At 31.0% G+C, this 18,729-nt stretch overlaps 1 protein-coding gene and 1 long non-coding RNA gene across 2 annotated transcripts; both read left to right on the top strand.

The window, feature by feature from the left end:
* The first annotated feature begins 661 nt into the window (after positions 1 to 661).
* LOC133034841 (uncharacterized) lies at positions 662 to 5,184 on the top strand. The gene is made up of 2 exons (XR_009686195.1): positions 662 to 3,773; positions 4,643 to 5,184. It is a non-coding gene; the product is annotated as an uncharacterized LOC133034841 (long non-coding RNA).
* An 11,534-nt stretch (positions 5,185 to 16,718) lies between these two features.
* Positions 16,719 to 18,202, top strand: LOC115719983 (uncharacterized). The gene is made up of 2 exons (XM_061109241.1): positions 16,719 to 16,732; positions 17,422 to 18,202. Exons 1-2 carry the CDS (start codon positions 16,719 to 16,721, stop codon positions 18,200 to 18,202), a joined length of 795 nt encoding a protein of 264 aa, XP_060965224.1.
* Positions 18,203 to 18,729: the final 527 nt, after the last annotated feature.

Raw genomic sequence — 18,729 nt, forward strand, 5'->3', positions numbered from 1 at the left:
AATTATTAATTATCCATTATTATAATCCAATAATCAAAGATCCTCTATAGATGATTCACATAGAGTAGGGATAAATTTATCGTTCTACCCCTTAATGTATTTATCCTTAAAACACTTAGCTTTGATAAATGATATTTCAGTAAACTAATATAATTATTGAAATAAAAACTCTTCCATTTATCTTTGTTAAGCCAAGCTCAAAGGAAATCATCATTTCACTTTTATGTCATTATAGAAACTATAAATTCCATGTCTATGATTAGCGCTCCTAGGGGTGAGCAAAAAATCTAAGAAACCGACCAAACTAAGTACACCGACCGTTCGAACATCGAAAAAACCAAAAATCAAAAAGACCGCCTTCCATTAAAAATGCCTTAACATGATCGGTTTTATTGTCAATGGCAAACCGACCGATTAAACCGAGAACTGACCGAACATATTATACACTATACATATATAATATGTATTATTTTTATACATATTTAATATACAATTTTATTAAACTAGTTTTACTTATATCTTTTTTATTTATAGTCTCAATTATTCATTGCTTTATTTTATTATAATTTGATGTATTTACGTATTATATGCACACATTCATATTAGTAGCACAAATAATTTGAGTAAATTTAAAAAAATTTATTTTACATTATTTATTTAATTAAGAAATTTTTATTCTTAAATCATATGATATTTGATACAATACTCTAATTTTTTTAGTTTTCAAATAATTATTGAAAATTTAAAGACTTATTTTTTTTTTAAAAAAAATGAAGTTCGGTTTGGTCGATTTAAACCGACCAAACCGTGGATTAAAACGGTCGGTTTTTTTTACATTTGTATAATGGTCGGTCGGTTTTTGGATTATAACCATGAAAATCGAAAAATCAAATTTTGGATTTTTTTGTGTAAAAAATCGACCAAACCGACCGTTGCTCACCCCTAAGTGCTCCCACTCAATTGTACTACCATGCTCCCAAGATGTAAGTATTGGGCCGACCCATTTGGTCAGCTTTAACGAACAAGTTAAAGAATACAAATAATACAGTTAAGCCAGAACTTGACCATCTCAAGACTAAGATCTATTGATCTAAGATCAACTAAGTGATATTGACTTACAAAGATATAATAGTAAGTTTATGATATCTTATCCTAGTTCAATATCGGTTCAGTCCGATGTATACTCCATAACCAACTCCTTGGAAATGACATACCACTTATCCAAGTGTAAGTAAACTTTGTCGCAGATTATTACGTCAATGTAAATCCACTGCACCGATAAATCATGTGACTAAAACTTTAAAGCATATAATCACAATTACTCTTCACTATGAAGACATCACTGTAATTGTGAATAACTATATGTTCTGAATTTATTAGAAATTGTAAATTAAACCATAATTACAAAAATAATATGTAAAATTAAATGACTTTTAATCTTCTATTGATAGAAAATAAGATTATATTGAAATGAGTTTTATTTAGGGCATAAAATCCCAGCAGTTGGTTCTCTGGATCATCTTTTCGATCGTTCACATTGGACGTATCCCTACCTCTCGCATCGTTCGGTTGGGCGGGCTCAGGCAAGAGGGGGTTTACTTCCTCCATGACCATCTTGAGGCCACCTTGAAGAGTCTTCCTAGGAACTGTCTTTCATGTGAACACCATGACCGTAACAGTGGTTTATGTCTTTCTTCAACTCTCAATGAAAACACCAAAATATTTACTGAGATTTTCGGAAACCAAATATTTAAGAACTAAAGAGATTACCTATTGTAGAAATAAAGAGATGAAGGTTTTTTGCTTGGTTCAAGTGTTAATAAACCTTAGTCCACGAGTCAGTCTATTAGCCTCTTAGGGCAAGTTTGATGTGTTTATAGTATTTTGATAGAAAACCCTAACTCTGTACTCTAAGATTCTCTTGAAGAAGGAGAATACTTGGAGCAATCTTGGAAGAGTTTTAGCTACGTGAATTGTGATGCCCCCTTCGTATGAGAATCAAGGGGTATGTATAGGCTAAGTGGTGGGTATGGAAAACCCCATGACCCGCCTTAGGTATCCGCTAAAATCCCACTATTGGAGTAAATTACATGCAATATCAGAGCTAACCAAATGATCCCATGGGAAACAATATGCCCATGTGTGCTACAGCTGGATAATGGGGATCATTTTGTTCCATATGGCCATGTAGCATGCAAATGTTCAATCTTTAAAAGTAGAGGCCTCGTGTAGCTCAAAGCTGGCTCCTTTATGAGTAGGGGTCTGTAATATTTTCCTGGAAAAAAGGTGGTGGTGGTATGCACCTACTATGCTTGGATGTAGGAGAGAAGATCTAATCTTTGTCATAAAAAGTATAACCATTACTTGGGTGACTTGGTGTGCATAAAAAGTTAACATTTGCGACACTCCATAATGGTCGATATCCACCTTAGACCTTTTACGTACCCGTTTGGGCACCACCTTAGTGAGTTTCTCTATAAGACCCTTCCAGGTCTAGGAGAAACCATTCGTCTACTACATTTGGGAAGCCAAGGTAGAAATAAGTAGGCTTTTGTGTGTCTTTCTATCCCAGATAATTCCCAGTTCCACAGGCTTTCCCATGACAAAGTTGCATCAAAGAATCTTGATTAGGGAAGGATTAAATTGATCTTCCTCATTAAATGCCGCATTTTGTACTTTGTAAAAACACGGATAACACACTATTTTTGGATTGCACATCTGCATGTCTTTGAGTAAAATTACTTATAGCTATGTAAGTCTTTTCTTTATTTTTCCTTGTTTGTATATGATTTCATAATATCAATTACTTTTCATAGTATGATATAAATTTATAATTCTTAGTCATTGAGTTGTGGTCATATCTTATCTGAGCTAAAGTGAAAACAGAAGACAATTGGATTAGGAAATGCAGTGCCATCATGCTTATTTGAAATGTGCAATCCAAAGATGTAAACTAAAAGTAATTTAAAAACACGCCCAGTTGAAAAATGTCACCTAGGTTACTTGGGGATTGAGTGCTCAAAATCTTTCAATGAGGAAGATAAGAATCGAATGTATACAATGTTTGAGATTGACAGTTGCTGTTTCTGAGATTTGTGTCTGAAATTGGCAACTTCAAAGAAAAATGTAATGACCGCATAGTTAAATCATGAGAATTAGTAGATATTTAAGGATTTTAATACTAATGTATGATTATATGCCTCTTAGTAGAAATTAGGGCTTATTGTCAGAAATATATCTTAGGAAAGTATTTTTTTTAATTGCAGAGATATATTTGAATGTTAAGTGTATTATATATACTATTTATGAATTTATGATTTTCATGTTTTGTGCTTGATAACAGTAGAATGTGATGATTTGGCCAATAGAGTTACTCAGATATGATTGAGTGTCTTAGAATTAGCAGGGTTAGTTAGACATTTAGAATGTCGGGAGTTATCGGGGTTATGGTTTTGGACCATTTTACCCCTAGAAGGTAAGGTATCTTCCTAGTAAAGCAAAGGGTAAAATTGTCTTTTGGATTTATTTTATTAATGGAGAATAAATGATCTTTCTAGTAATAATCCTTAAGTTTATTTAGATTTTATTAAGTTGAATAAAATAATTAATTTTCAATTATCCAAACTCATCACACATAACTCTTCTCCCTTTCTCTCTCTTGGGGTTCGACTACAAGAAAACACAAGGAAACCCAACCCCTTTTCTCTATTATTTAGACCAAATCAAGAGAATTCAGCTTAGGTTTTTGTGGTTTAATTATTGAGAAGGTTAAGGTAAGCTAATCCATCTTCTTCTCTTTTTAAATCTTACGGTTTTTATGTGGTTTCATTGAGGGTTTTGGGGATTTTAGTTCTATTTTCTGTTTCCGATTTTAGAGCTGAGTTTGGGGAGTTCTTTTGTGTTGTTTAAGCTTTAGTGAGAAGCTTTGGGCTGTTTTGTGGTGTTTTGAGCTAAGTTAGGGTTTAGAGATCAAGCTTAGCTCATTAATAGTAGTTTTTGATTCAAGGCTATATGGTTAGATTTATTTGATGAATTATGTTTCTTTAGCCTTATTTGAAGTTCTGGATATTATGGGAAGGATTAGAGTTATTTTGTTGTAGTTTTAGGATTTTAGAAGAAAAAAATTGCTATAAAAACGGTAGACTGTTTATGGTAAAACAACCTACCATTTTTCTAGGCAGAAAACCCAAAAAATGGCCTACCATTTTCATAGAAATGGCCTACTGTTTTTTGGGGTACTTTTCTCGAAATCTCATTTTTTTAGCAATTTTCTTGATATGTAGGATTTAGTCACGCTTTTTATCGATAGGAAAACTTTTAGTTTTAAGTTTAAGTCCCCGAAAGTGATTTAGCGGATCACTAACCAGTTTTTGACTCAGGGCCTTAAATCGTCAAGCAATAGTTTCCACTTAGAGTTACCGGCACGCTTACATTCAAAATTAAGGTAAGACTAGTATAATAGTTGCATATATGTATACATGTTTAATGTTTCCACTTAGAATTTTTTTTTTAATCAAATTCCATAATTCATGTTTTTTTTTTACTAGTATTAATTCATTTGTATTCAAAGAAAAGAAAATATTCGCATTTGAATTCTTCTTTTTCATATTTGATGTTTGTAATTAAATTACATATAAAATAGATTCACCCTTCTTTATACTTTAAAGAAGCATTTCAACGGAAGGAATAGGATTCTCGGCCGATGCCTCGGTTGACTGTGTTGTGGCCAGGAGAAATGTTTCTGAAAGAGGTAAGATTGATGGAGATAAGATGACCAGCGGGCATAGAGATAAAGAGCAGTCGAGGCGCTCATTCCACCGTTGTCTTTTGGTTAGTCTTCAGAGGGAGTTTTCTTTTCCTATATTTTAATTATTATTATTAGTTTCTATTTCTCTGTGACTGAATTTCTAGGAAGAAATGATGTTCTGCAAAGTTGTTACCGAAAAAAAGTTAAAGGAGTTTCATTTTCCGATGACGAGGGTGGTAGCGGAATAACCAGAGACATGATTTGGGTTGTTTTGGTTTAAGCTTTATTAGTTTTTATGGTAAATTATATATTATAATTATTACATTTATTATTTTCATATATATATTTATTACATTTATTATTATATTTATATAATTATATAATTTTATATAATTTTGACTTTTGTTATTAATAGTATCTTTTCTTGATTTTTTCCTTTTATATGTTTAGCGGTAAAGTTTGATTCTTCATTTATTGAATCAGAAATTTCTAAATTTCTTTTTTAATATTTTATTTTAATGAATTTTATTATTATTATTATTATTAATACAGACTTTTGCTTAATTTTTTGTATTTATTTTATTTTAATATCTTTAGAAATTGTTTTATTTTAATATTTCAAATAATCAAATAAATATTTTTTTCTTTTAATTTATTTTCCTTGATTTAAGCTATTGTATTTCTACCCTATTGATAGTTTATAAATTTATATTTAGCAGATTATTATTACTTAATTCAGTACCAATTTGATAGTTGAGTTGCGCCATTGATAATGGTTTTGGTGCCTTTCAAGGCTTTTGCACCTATTATATGGCTGACCCCTTATTATTTAGGGTAATTTGGTTAAAATATCAGTATTTCATGAATTTTAAAATATATTAAAATTTTAAATAAGGAAATATTAAGTCTTAATACTCAAATGGGATTGTGAATATATTAATTAGTTCATTTTATGGAAATTTATATTGACAATAAATATAAGGTTCATTATATATAATATAATATAATTTTGGTGTAAAAATTATAAATGTGGAGATTTTATAATCAATGGGAGGTGGAGACATTAAAAGTGAATTGTGGATATTTTTGATTTTATTCTATTATTATGAAGATACTAAAATAAATGGATAGTAAATGTTAATGAGTATTGATTTTCTTGTTTTTTGGTTGTTCAGAAAGATATCAATATAAATAATTTTTAGTAAATCCAATGGCTAAAATAATTAGAAGGTTTAGTATTGGTTATGATGTTGGTATTCCAACCCATCTTTATAGATAATAAATAAGCTGAATTGAATTTTGATTATATTAGTTAATTTTAATTTGTTTATATTGTTTATAAATATAATTTTTATTTTACCATAAATAGATATATAAAATAATATAACTTTATTGTATCTTTATATATTAAAAGTGCATATTTAACGGCAATTCTTGGTTTAACAGAATATACTTAAAAATAAAAGAATATTCTGTTAAATTTAACGATTAGGTTTGATCTCCCGTTAACAAATAAACCCAATAATTAAACCCAAAAAATTAAACAATCTTTTAAATATTAATAATCTCTTTTTAAATTAAAAAAATCATCTTAGCTACATATCTCTCTAACAAACCTATCTTGGGAGAATATTAATATATTTTTTTTATTTTTTAAAAAAGAAAAATCTTTATATATTAAAGTTAACCTCACGTTATCTAATGTTTTCTCTGGATAAGCATAGGAAGCAGAAATACCACTTCTATCTTTGTGTGATTGCAGATATACCACTTATGTCATTGACCCACTTTTTAGCTTTATAAATGGAGATGTTCATATAATATTAACACTTTACAGAATATTTATAGATATAAACTTACATTACAATGCTATGTTAAAAAAAAACTAAATAGAATAATCTACTACTCCAATAATAAATTTATTTACAATTTTATAATTACACTAATATTATTTTTAATACATTATTAAATAATATTTCAAATATAAATATTTAATTTTTTCAAACAAAAAATTTGTAATCTTTAAAAATAAAATACATTCAAAATCTTAAAAGACTAAAATCTTAAATAAAACTAGCAATACGTGGCTCGGCACGTACATTCACCTAGTAAATTATAAATGTGGGTATTTCGTTATCAATAAGAGAGAGGGGACATTAATAATGAATTGAAAAATTTTGTTTTATCCTATAAGATGCTGAAATAAATGGACAATTAAGTTTAATAAGTTTGAGTTTTATTTTATTGTATTAAAAGATAACAATAAAAAATAGCTATATATAGTATTAGGAAAGCATTAAGATATACATTATTTTTTTTATTGACATCTATCTATCTTAATACTACTAGTAGTATATTATAATTTATTTAAAAAATAGTTAACTCCAATAGAGTCAAATAATAATTTTATCGTGTTGGAAATGTCAATCAAGAAAGCTTAGATTTTCCAAAGTTATTTTTAGAAGATCTTTTTCAAACAAGGCAGTCAACTTCTATAATTGATATAAATAGAAATGGATTAAATTATAGTTTCATTATATATATATATGGTAGGATTTAGGTTTATTGCTTTTTACTAAATTACATACTAAAATTCATTTTAGATGATATGGTCTTAGTAATGGATGCTGACTTTAAGAAGGTTATGAAGTAGAGTGATATAATTCAGTTGCTACTAGCCAAAGGGATTACACTAATCCCTTTGGCTAGTTCTAATATTTTTTAGTGGAGTTCTGGTTGCTTAGTTCTTGTTGTTTGGTAGATTCTGGTCAGTTTGATAATTTTCTAATAAAAGTTTTATTCTGGTTTTCTGCTTTTTTCAGGTGTATTTCAATGAGCTAGGAGCGGTGTTTGAAGATGTTATAGCTTTATTGTCTAAATTTCTGGGGGCAGTTTTGTCCTATGTGGCTCGCTTTTGATATTTAGCAGCCCATGGTTTGGCAAAGCATGCTCTGCGGTTAGACGATGAGCTATCCTGGTTCGAGGAGGTTCCAGCGCCGGTGGCGGACGTCTGCGTCGTAAATTCATGAGTAATTCTAATCACTTTGTAAGAAAAAACAAAAAAGAAAGAAAGAAAGAAAATATTGTTTTTTTTTTTCACCCTAAAATTAAGATTTCAAAATGAGCAAAGTATAATTGAAATTCAAGTTGGAATCCAAAGAAACCTTGATTATCTCCTCTAATTGCGACCCTTAAAAGATTATTATTATTATTATTATTATTATTATTATTATTATTATTATTATTATTATTATTATTATTATTATTATTATTATTTTAACTAAACAACAATTATAGTTTGTTACCAAACGTACAAGGGTAGCTGTCATGATTTAATATCATATATCAAAATCTTGATGGCATGGCAACTAGTTTTTTTTAGATAGTGACTCTGTACTAGAATTGCTTTTCGAATAGTTACTTTTCTAACCATCTTCCAAACATTAAACAAGTAAAGCCAAGTTCCCAAATTTTTCCCTTATATGCATGACATGATCATGGTATGTAGGCTATCACTCGAGAAAGCAAAATAGCAAGAAAGGAAAAAATATATATTGAATCACAGCACATGGGACTATGGAGAGGGGACCATTTTAATGGCTGGTTTGATATAAAAATTGAAAAGAAAAGAGAGGTGACACATTCCTCCCTACATAGGTGTTATAGTAGTAGTTGAGAAGCATAAAAGACTTGAGCCCTCTAGCATTGAAATCATATGGGCCTCAATAATGGCCCACAAACCATCTTATAATGGCCCACAAACTCTCTTATAGAGCTACAAATAAAAATGGGATAATTAGATAAGATACTATTTTTTTTTTTTTGTAAAAAAAATTACATTTTTACGTTTAAAGAATTTATTTTTTTACATTTTTACAAATTTTTTTTAGAAACAACACGAAAACAACAAGAAAACTACATAAAAGTAATATGAAAATAACATCAAAACAACGACAAAAAATAACATACAAATAACAAAAAATCAACAATAAATTAACAAGACTACAACATAAAAAGACCGTATCTTTTGTAAATAAAAAAAAAATCGTAAAAATATTTAAAATTTCATGAAACCGTATTTTTATAATTTTTTTATTATTTTTGTGTATTTGTGAATTAATCCTAATAAAAATTGGAAAACTTTTAAAATGAGTCATAGATCACTTTTGCTTGAGGTTTTTTTATTTTTAAATTCATAGTATCAAAAATAAATTTTAAAATAATTTAATTACATATGTATAAAATAAAATTAGCACGCTCGCTACTTACTATTTGAATCATATTTTTAGTATAGTAAATTATTCAATTTTTTTTAAACTAACAGAACGCCTACTATAATTACAATGCATACTATGGTATAAAAAAATTAGTTTATAATTTTTTATATATTGAAAACAAAAAATACCATGCTATGACAAGAGTAATGCTTATACCAAATAATTCCAACTTATAAAATGTAAGTAGAATGACGATGGATCATGATATTAAATTTTCTATAGAGAAAATAGACAGTCTACTAGAACTAAAATACACATACTATTATATTAAAAAAAATAGTTTATAATTTTAATATATCTAAAGTAGAAAATACTCTATGGTATGACAAGTGTAATGCTTCTACTAAATAATTTTCCAACTTATAAAATATATAGGTGCCGTTTGGTAATATTTTTTGTTTTTTAATTTTTTAATCACAAAATGAAAGTAAAACTTTTGTTTTTAAAAAAATTATTTTTGAAAAACAAAAATGTATTCTGTAACCACTTTTGTTTTTCAATTTTAAAAACAGAAAACAAAAGTGTGTTCTGTAAAGTTTATTTTTATTTTTATTTTTTGATTTTATTTAAGTTGGGTCTAGGTCCGGGGTCGGATTCGGGTTCAAGTCAAAAGTCGAGTTCAACGCCAGGGCCGTTGGGAGGGGATTTGGGTCCGGGTCTGGTCGTAATCCAAAAGATTGATTAAGAAAAAAAACTATTTAAAAAAATATTGAAAGTGATTTTTTTTTGTTTTTAAAATTTTGATTTCTAATTATAAAATTGAAAAGTAAAAACAGTTTTATAGAACATGTTTTGGAAAAATATTTTCACTTTTCTACTTTTGAAAACAAAAAACTGATTAAAAAAGTGTTACCAAACGACACCATAATGTGGAATGATAATAGATCACAATGCTAAATTTTATTGAGAAGAAAATGGAAAGCTCTATTGATATGAGTAGAATAATATAAGGGAAATTTGAAAAACTATACTTTAAAAATCTTAATATTTTATTGTTAAACCAATACATTTCAAACTAAAAAATATATGACACTTTTATCAAAAACCCAAAAATAACCCTCACATAACTCAACCCTATTTTTTCCCAACCCGCACATGCATCAGACCCATCGGACCCCCCCCCCCCCACATCGGACCCGTCGGACCCCATATTCGGACCCCCCATCGGCCCCATCGGACCCATCGGACCCCATCAGACCCATACAGTCGGACACCATCGGACCCACAAAGTCGGACCATCGGACCATCTTCTTCCCCAGATCCGAAACGCCAATCTCTTCTCCATTCACGGATCCGAATCCTATTTTCACAAAAAAAATTCTTAAATCTAACAAATAATGCTTCACAAACAATCCCAAACAAAATAAATCTTTTAACCCTTTCTAAAAAAACAAAAAAAAAACACAACATACCTTGGACATTTTCGCTTCGGGTCACCACCGTGGTTGCGGGTTGAGCGTTGACGGTCGAGGGTTGAGCGTCGACGGTCGTGGGTTGAGCGTTGACGGTCGTGGGTTGAGACCGATCGACGTTTGCTGCGGGTTGGGGATTTCGTGGGTTGCCGTGAGTGTTGGTGAGTTGAGAGAGAGGAAGAGAGAGGCTGAGATTAGGATTTCAAATGTGAGGGGTAGTTTTGAGAAATTAGTAAAGTGGTCATAAATGACCAATTTTAATAACTATGCATTTAGGAAAAAAATTATAAGCTGTTTTTAGTGTGGAAATTAAAATTTCCATAATATAATTAGAGTATAAGAATAATAAGAAAGCAAAAAGAGGGAGATTGTTTTGTTCTTATTTGTGACACGTGATTTTTTTTTCTTTGACATGTCTTGTTGTTGTGTTGAGGTAATTATTGGATCCAATTGCCTTTTTCCATATCCCATTATCCCACAAGTTTTAGAAACTTGTTTTTTTTTTATTTTTTTTTATTTTTATGATGAAGAATCAGCTTCATTTATCACAAGCACTTACAACAACAGCCACGACAATAGACCTAATTACAGTATAATTTTTCTACATAAATATGTTAAAAAATTAATAATAAATCCAATATCAAATATAATGTAGAACACAATAACATTATATAATAATTAGGTATATGCGTACCTGATTGATCCATAGTAATTACTACAATTTGATAGTGCAATACTATCAACTAAATCTTCTTCCTTTATCTCTAAATTAGAAGCATTTATCTATTCGATTATAAAAAGTATACTATTGTGATGAAACAATATGTATTTATAGAGTTAGGGAAGAGACTTAGCTACATAACCCTTGTTGGAGTGGACCTGCTCATCAAAGGCTTCAGTTAACTAAAAAAATCCACACTTCTGCTTCACCTAGACTTTACGGCCCATTAACTATTGATCACCAACAATATGAGCTAATAAAAAACTATCCAATCAATCCAAGTATTAATAAAATTTGATGTAAATCCAAATAAAAAGTCTAACATTCTCCCACTTAGGCTATATTAATTTTAATACATATATATGTTATATATTAAAATAATATTATTTGAAAAACGACTCATGGGTTGAACAACAAGAAAATATTTGTGACCACTTTAAAATGATAGTTCTCTGACAACATCTCAACATACCGGTCTCATTTAACCTTTGATATAAAACTATGACAATCATATTATTTTTAACTCACCAAAAGATATTCATAATCATAAATACCAAAGTATTAGATCGATATGGTCAATAAGTCTAGTAGTGTGGTAAGGAATTATGTTCAACATGTGATCAATTTAAAATAACATAATATTCTTATCAGTCCTCAACTTCACTGATATCGTGATGCTTAGTAAATAAGCCAATAAAATCAATCATACACTACTTAAAATAAGTTAGTGTCACTTAATATGATTAAAAATTAAGCCAACAAAATATCACTATCATTAAGCAAATAACTTTAAAAAGACAATGATCACAACAATATGAACCACATGCTTTCAATTCAATCATTCTCGAGAATATAACAAAACATAATTGAAAACATATCCATTCAATAATAAAATATTGAAACACAAAATGTAATTCATAACTTTATTTAGAAACTTGTAAATAATCATAATTTTCAAAAGCAAATAGAAAAGAAAACTCCCACTAACCTAAAAGATCAAAAGATTATAAAATGCCCTTATTAACAACATGTTTATTAAACAACACGACACTTAATCTTTTGGTTTGAGAATCTGCTAACATCGACTTTGTGACAGTCAGTAGTCCCGTGATCCGTAAGGGGAAATGTCGGGTAAGCTATGCAATCCCACATTGCTTGGAGAAGGTCTAGTGGGATGATTCTGAGACTGTGTAGGAATGGGACTGCACAGTTGAAGAGAGCTTAAATAGATTGATTGGTACTACCTATATCAACAAGGTGCATCTTGTTTTTCGGTAGCCCATCATGAAAGAACTCCATAGTTAAGCGTGCTTGATCTGGGGCAATTTCAGGATGGGTGACCTCTTGGGAAGTTTTCCCAGGAAGCGTGCGAGTGAGGACAAAGCACGCTAGAAACACTTGAATTGGTCTGTAGGGTCAGTCATCAGTCCAGAAAGCAGCCAAAGTGACGTACTCGTGTATAAAAGCCATTATTCTCTGGGTGTAAGGATCTAATGGAGGCTTGAAGCGGAGACGTTACAAAATGGTATCAGAGCCTTGACCCAGCCGGAAGTGTGGTCGACGAGGACGTCGGACCCCGTAAGGGGGGGTGATTGTGACAGTCAGTAGTCCCGTGATCCGTAAGGGGAAATACCGGGTAAGCTGTGTAATCCCACATCACCTAGGGAATGTCAAGTGGGATGATTCTGAGACTGTGTAGGTATGAGACGCACAGTTGAAGAGAGCTTAAATGGATTGATTGGTACTACATATATCAACAAGGTGCATCTTGTTTTTCGGTAGCCCATCATGAAAGAACTCCACAGTTAAGCGTGCTTGACTTGGGGCAATTTCAGGATGGGTGACCTCCTGGGAAGTTTTCCTAGGAAGTGTGCGAGTGAGGACAAAGCATGCTGGAAACACTCGTGTTTGTCTGTAGGGTCAGTTATCAGTCCAGAAAGCAGCCAGAGTGACGTACTCATGTATAAGAGCCAATATTCCGTGGGTGTAAGGACCCAATGGAGGCTTGAAGCGGGGACGTTACACACTCGGTCTTGCAATTTTCAATGATAATGTCTCATTTCTTGACCAAGTCTCTGACAGTGAGATACTTTATTTCCATATGTTTGGAAGCATTACTAATCTTGTTATTCTTTGAAAAGAAACAACAACATTATTGTCACAATAGATTAGCATAGGTGTGGAAATAGAATCAAACACTCGTATCTCAGAAATAAAAGTTTTTAGTCACAAAGCTTGCAAAGATGTCCCATAACATGGGACAAACTCAGCATACATAGTAGATGATGTGATCAAAGTGTGCTTAACACTCTTCCAATAAATAGCAGCACCAGCCAAGGTGAAAATATAGCTAGAAGTTGACTTTAAATCATCAACACAACCACCAAAATCTGAATCTGAATAACCAACAATTCGAAGATTGTCGACATGCTTACACACAAGCATAAAAATCTTCGTTCTTTGCAAATATCTCAAAACTTTCTTGGTTGCAACCCAATGATCATGGCCAGGATCAGATAAATATCTTCCAAGAACATTGACTACGAAAGTTATGTTAGGTCCAGTGCAAACCTATGCATACATCAAACTCCCTACTACACTTGCATATGGGATGTTTTTCATTGCTTATCTTTCCAAGTCTTTCTTAGGACATTGTTGATTAGTGAACTTGTCCCCTTTCAGAATATGAACAGAACCAGCCTTACATAAATCCATGTTGAACCTTTTGAGCACACGATCAATGTAAGCTTCTTGAGATAAGTCAAGAACTTTTCGATTCCTGTCACGATGGATCTCAATCCCCAAAACATAAGATGCCTCTCCAAGATCTTTCATATCAAAGTTGGTAGACAGAAAATTTTTGGTCTCATCTAGTAATGACAAATCACTGCTAACAAGTAAAATGTTGTCTACATAAAGAACAAGAAAAATATAACAACTCCCACTAATGTTCATATAAATACATTGGTCAAACTTATTCTCGACGAAACCAAATGATGTCACAACCTTATCAAACTTCAAGTAGCACTGGCGAGATGCATGTTTAAGAACATAAATGGATCGTTTTAACTTGCAAACCAAATTTTCTTTTCCATTCTCCTTGTAGCCTTCAAGTTGAGACATATAAACTTCCTTATTCAATTCTCCATTCAGAAAAGAAATTTTAACATTCATTTGATGCAAATCTAAATTAAAATGCACAATTAAGGCCATAATAATTCTGAATGAATCTTCGGTGGAAACAGGCGAGAAAATTTCAGTGTAATCAATACCTTCTCTTTGAGTAAAGTCTTTTGCCACTAAACGTGCTTTAAACCTTTCAATTTGTCCTTTTTTTTCCCTTTTAGTTTTCAAAATCTACTTACAACCTATTAGTTTAAAACCACCAGGTAATAAAACTAGCTCCCATACACCATTTTTCTTCATGGAGTTAATCTCATCATCCGTAGGTGCTAACCGTTTTGAAGATTGTGGACTATTAAGTGTTTCACTATAAGTGACAGGATCCACAAAATGACCAATATCATATTCTCCTTCTCTAAGGTAAACAAAATTATCATGTCACTTTGTTGACTTCTCTTGTCTCTGAGATCTTCTTAGCGGAGGTACTTTTGGAATAGCTTCTATTTGTTGATCATTATTTTGAATAACATCTTCCATAACTAGAATTTCTTCGATAATAGATACCTCATCAACAAAAAGAGCTTCTTCAATAATAGGCCTCTCGTCAATAATAGGCCCTTCATTAATAATAGGACCCTCATCATCTTCGATACGGGAGCAATATATTCATCAGCAATGGGAGCATTACCAACTGGAGTAAGATTAAGACTACCACTATCATCTCTTTAAAAGGACATAGGAATAAAAATTCCTTTAGATGACTCTCCCATTTCAAGAGATGTTGAAGGAATATTTTCAACAACATCATATTCCAGAAATTTAGCAGTATGAGATTCAATAATGTGCGTACCACGAGTAGGATAATATAAGCGATAGCCTTTTGAAGGCATTAGATAACCAATGAAACAACAAAGATTTGTTCTCGGATCTAACTTTTCCAAATTAGGATCATAAATTCTTACTTCAACTGGACAACCCCATACACGAAGATGATTCAGACTAGGCTTTCTCCCAATCCATAACTCAAAAGGGGTTTTGGGAACAGATTTACTTGGAACACGATTTAAAATATAAGTAGCAGTCATAAGTGCTTCACCCCATAAAAACTCTAGAAGATTTGATCTACTCATCATGCTTCTAACTATATCCATGAGAGTGCGATTTCTCCCTTCAGCAACGCCATTTTGCTCAGGTGAACCAGACATAGTGTATTGAGCAACTATACCATTTTCTTGTAAGTACTCAGCAAAAGGCCCCATGTGTTGTCCAAATTTTGTATAACGACCATAATATTCTCCTCCACGATCAGAATGAGCAACTTTGACGACTCTTTCTAATTGTTTCTCAATCTCATTTAAAAAAAAATTGAGTTTATCAAGGGTGTCAAATTTTTCTTTAATTAAGTAGGTGAATCCATAACGAGAAAAATCATCGATAAAAGTTATAAAATACTTGTTTTTGCGCAACGTGGAATAAGGTCCACTGATGTTAGTGTGGATAATTTCCAAATTCTCTTTATTCACAATATAGATGATAATAATCTCCGCATCAATAGTAATAAGCAATATTATATTACTATCAACATTATTATCATACTATATAACTCATACATCAATATAAAAATTAATATATAACTCTCATACATAAAATTATATATCTAAAATAATAATCTTATGCTAATTAATATATTATGTATGTTACTAACAACATCTCATGTGTAACATACCCATAATATATTAATTATTACACAACTATATATATGTTACATACACTACTATAAAAATGGTTTTTCTCGACGTTTTTAAACAGTCGTTTAAAGTATTCCCGTCGGTTTCTATAACTGTCGCCTATACGACCGTCGTAAAATGAGAAAAATAGGCGACAGTTAAAAATCGTCGCTAATGTGGACTTCCCGACGGTTTCCCAACAGTTTTAAACTGTGAGGAATGTAAAAAAAAGAGAAAAATCTGTATTTTCTCCCATTTTTTTCCTGCATTAGTTTTATAATTTTACTTAAATTAAAATAAAACGACTAATTAATTTTATTACAATAACAACTAACTTTAAAACACATTAAATTTATACAATAACAAAATAAATATATATAATAAATAAAAAAGTATATAAATAAATACATGTATTTATACCGAGCTTGGAGAGAGAGAAAGACAGACGGGAGGTGGTGGTGGTCCGAGGTATGCGACGGAGAGGAGAGGGAGACTGACGAGAGGAGGGGTGGGTGGAGATCGATGGACGAGAGAGACAAGAAGAAAGGAAGATCAAGAGAGGGAGGAAGAAGGCGAGAGAGGAGGGTGATGGTGTGGATGCGTGGGTGGGGTTTTGGAGAGTTAAAATTTTCGTTTTAGGGTGTGGAAAATGGAGAAGAAATAGGTGGGCATTTAAAAAATAAAAAAGAAGTAGGTGGACACGTGGGAAATATGGCGAGAAGTAGGTAACAATTTTTTATTAGGCTCTTATACCCGACGGTTTAAAACCGTCGCCTATACTATAGGTGACGGTTTAAAACTGTCGCCTCCTATAAGGGCCCAATAAATTTTACGAATTTCAATTAAAATCATCGCCTATTCTTTTAATTACTGTTATAAACTTTCGGAAATACTAATTTTTCCCGATGGTTTTAAACATTTACTTAATTTTTTTAGCGACGGTCCCTAAAAAAAAATCTTTCTAGGACCGTCGCGAATTCTGATTTTTGTAGTAGTGATATCTCACACATATATAACATATATATAAACTTTAATATACATGCATGATATATATTATATACACATAATATATATTATATATGTATGTCTCATATAAATATATAAAAATAATTATTTCTACAAATTTAATCACACTTATATATATTATATCACATGTTCTACATATATATAATATATATTACTCATATATATATGCAGAGATACATTATGCATTCGGGTGGCCCTGGCTCCTCCTCAATTTATCACAAAATAGTTGTATGATATGTGTAGTTATCTAAAGAAAAAGTAAATTAATATTGACTTTATATTTACTGAAAAATACGCTTTATATATATGAACATCAAGTGTTAGGATTATATACACAATTAGCTTTAACTTTTGACATGTAATTAAAAAAAATATTGGTTGACATCAGTTGCAATTTTGCGCACTCATGCTGGAATCTTTCATCTGCTAATGCTGGTGGTGTCGATGAAAGGGAGTTTAGCAGCTGGTTTTGTGACATTCTGATGCACAATCGTAAGTCTGTAGCTATGATTATGTGGCGTATTTGGATGGCTCACAATAATCTATTATGGAGTAATAAATCGACCAAAGTTTCAGAGGTGATTCAGTCGGCTAAGACTAATCTTGACAATTGGCAAAATGCTCAATCAAATGGTTCCATTCCATTACTAAATGTTAATGTTAGTAATGGAAGAGAGCATTGGACGAAACCAATTTTTACTAAGTTCAAGATCAATGTCGACGGGGCCCTCTTTAAAGCTGAGAATCGATTTGGATTTGGCTTCATAGTTAGAGACAAGGATGGTAAGCTTGTCGAAGCGGTCTCAAGCAGTAAAACTGGTGTGGTTTCCCCTGAGATTGTTGAAGTTGTGGGTATGAAAGAGGCTTTGAGTTGGATCAAGACGAAGCACCTAACTGAAGTGGAAATTGAAACCGATTCTTTAGTAGCTGTTCAGGCTATTAATGGCTCAGTTCAAATGCCATCTCAGTTTGGGTTACTTGTTCAAGATTGTCGTTTGCTTCTTTCTGAATTACAAAATGTCTTTATTTCTTTTATTAAACGATATGCTAATAGGGTTGCTCATTGCATTGCAAGACAGTCTTGTTTTATGTCAAATTGTATGTTTGATGAGTTTTCTGCTCCATCAGATTTGCTTTCTATTGTAAGGGATGATAGCTTTTCAAGATGAATAAATTTTTACCCCTTTTCAAAAAAAAATTGGTTGAAATATAATTATAAATACTGAATAGTTGTCATCATTTAATGAGTTATGTAATTAAATATTGAAATTCACTAAATCAAAATGGATCAGTACATAATATTTTCTTCTTCTTTTTTATGAAAATTATAATAGTTGTTCTGTAATTTCTATTTTCTCTACAATAACTACAAAATCTTTTTGAATTAATGGTTCATACACTTTGTAATAAAATATATATTTTTCTTTTCATAATAATAATAATAATAATAATAATAATAATAATAATAATAATAATAATAGATGTGTTTGAGTAATAATATACCTCTCATTCATAAAAAGAATAACAATAATAGATGATGCCTTTTGACTAATATTTTTAGAGGTTGAGTTTTGACTAACTAATTGCTGTGAAAAAATATATTTAAAAAATTTAGGACAAATTTAATTATAAATATTTTTTTTTTGAAATTAAACTCTTATTAACAACAACCAAGAGTTTAATACATATCAATAAG

Source organism: Cannabis sativa, chromosome 2, assembly GCF_029168945.1.
Source record: "Cannabis sativa cultivar Pink pepper isolate KNU-18-1 chromosome 2, ASM2916894v1, whole genome shotgun sequence".
NCBI lineage: Eukaryota > Viridiplantae > Streptophyta > Magnoliopsida > Rosales > Cannabaceae > Cannabis > Cannabis sativa.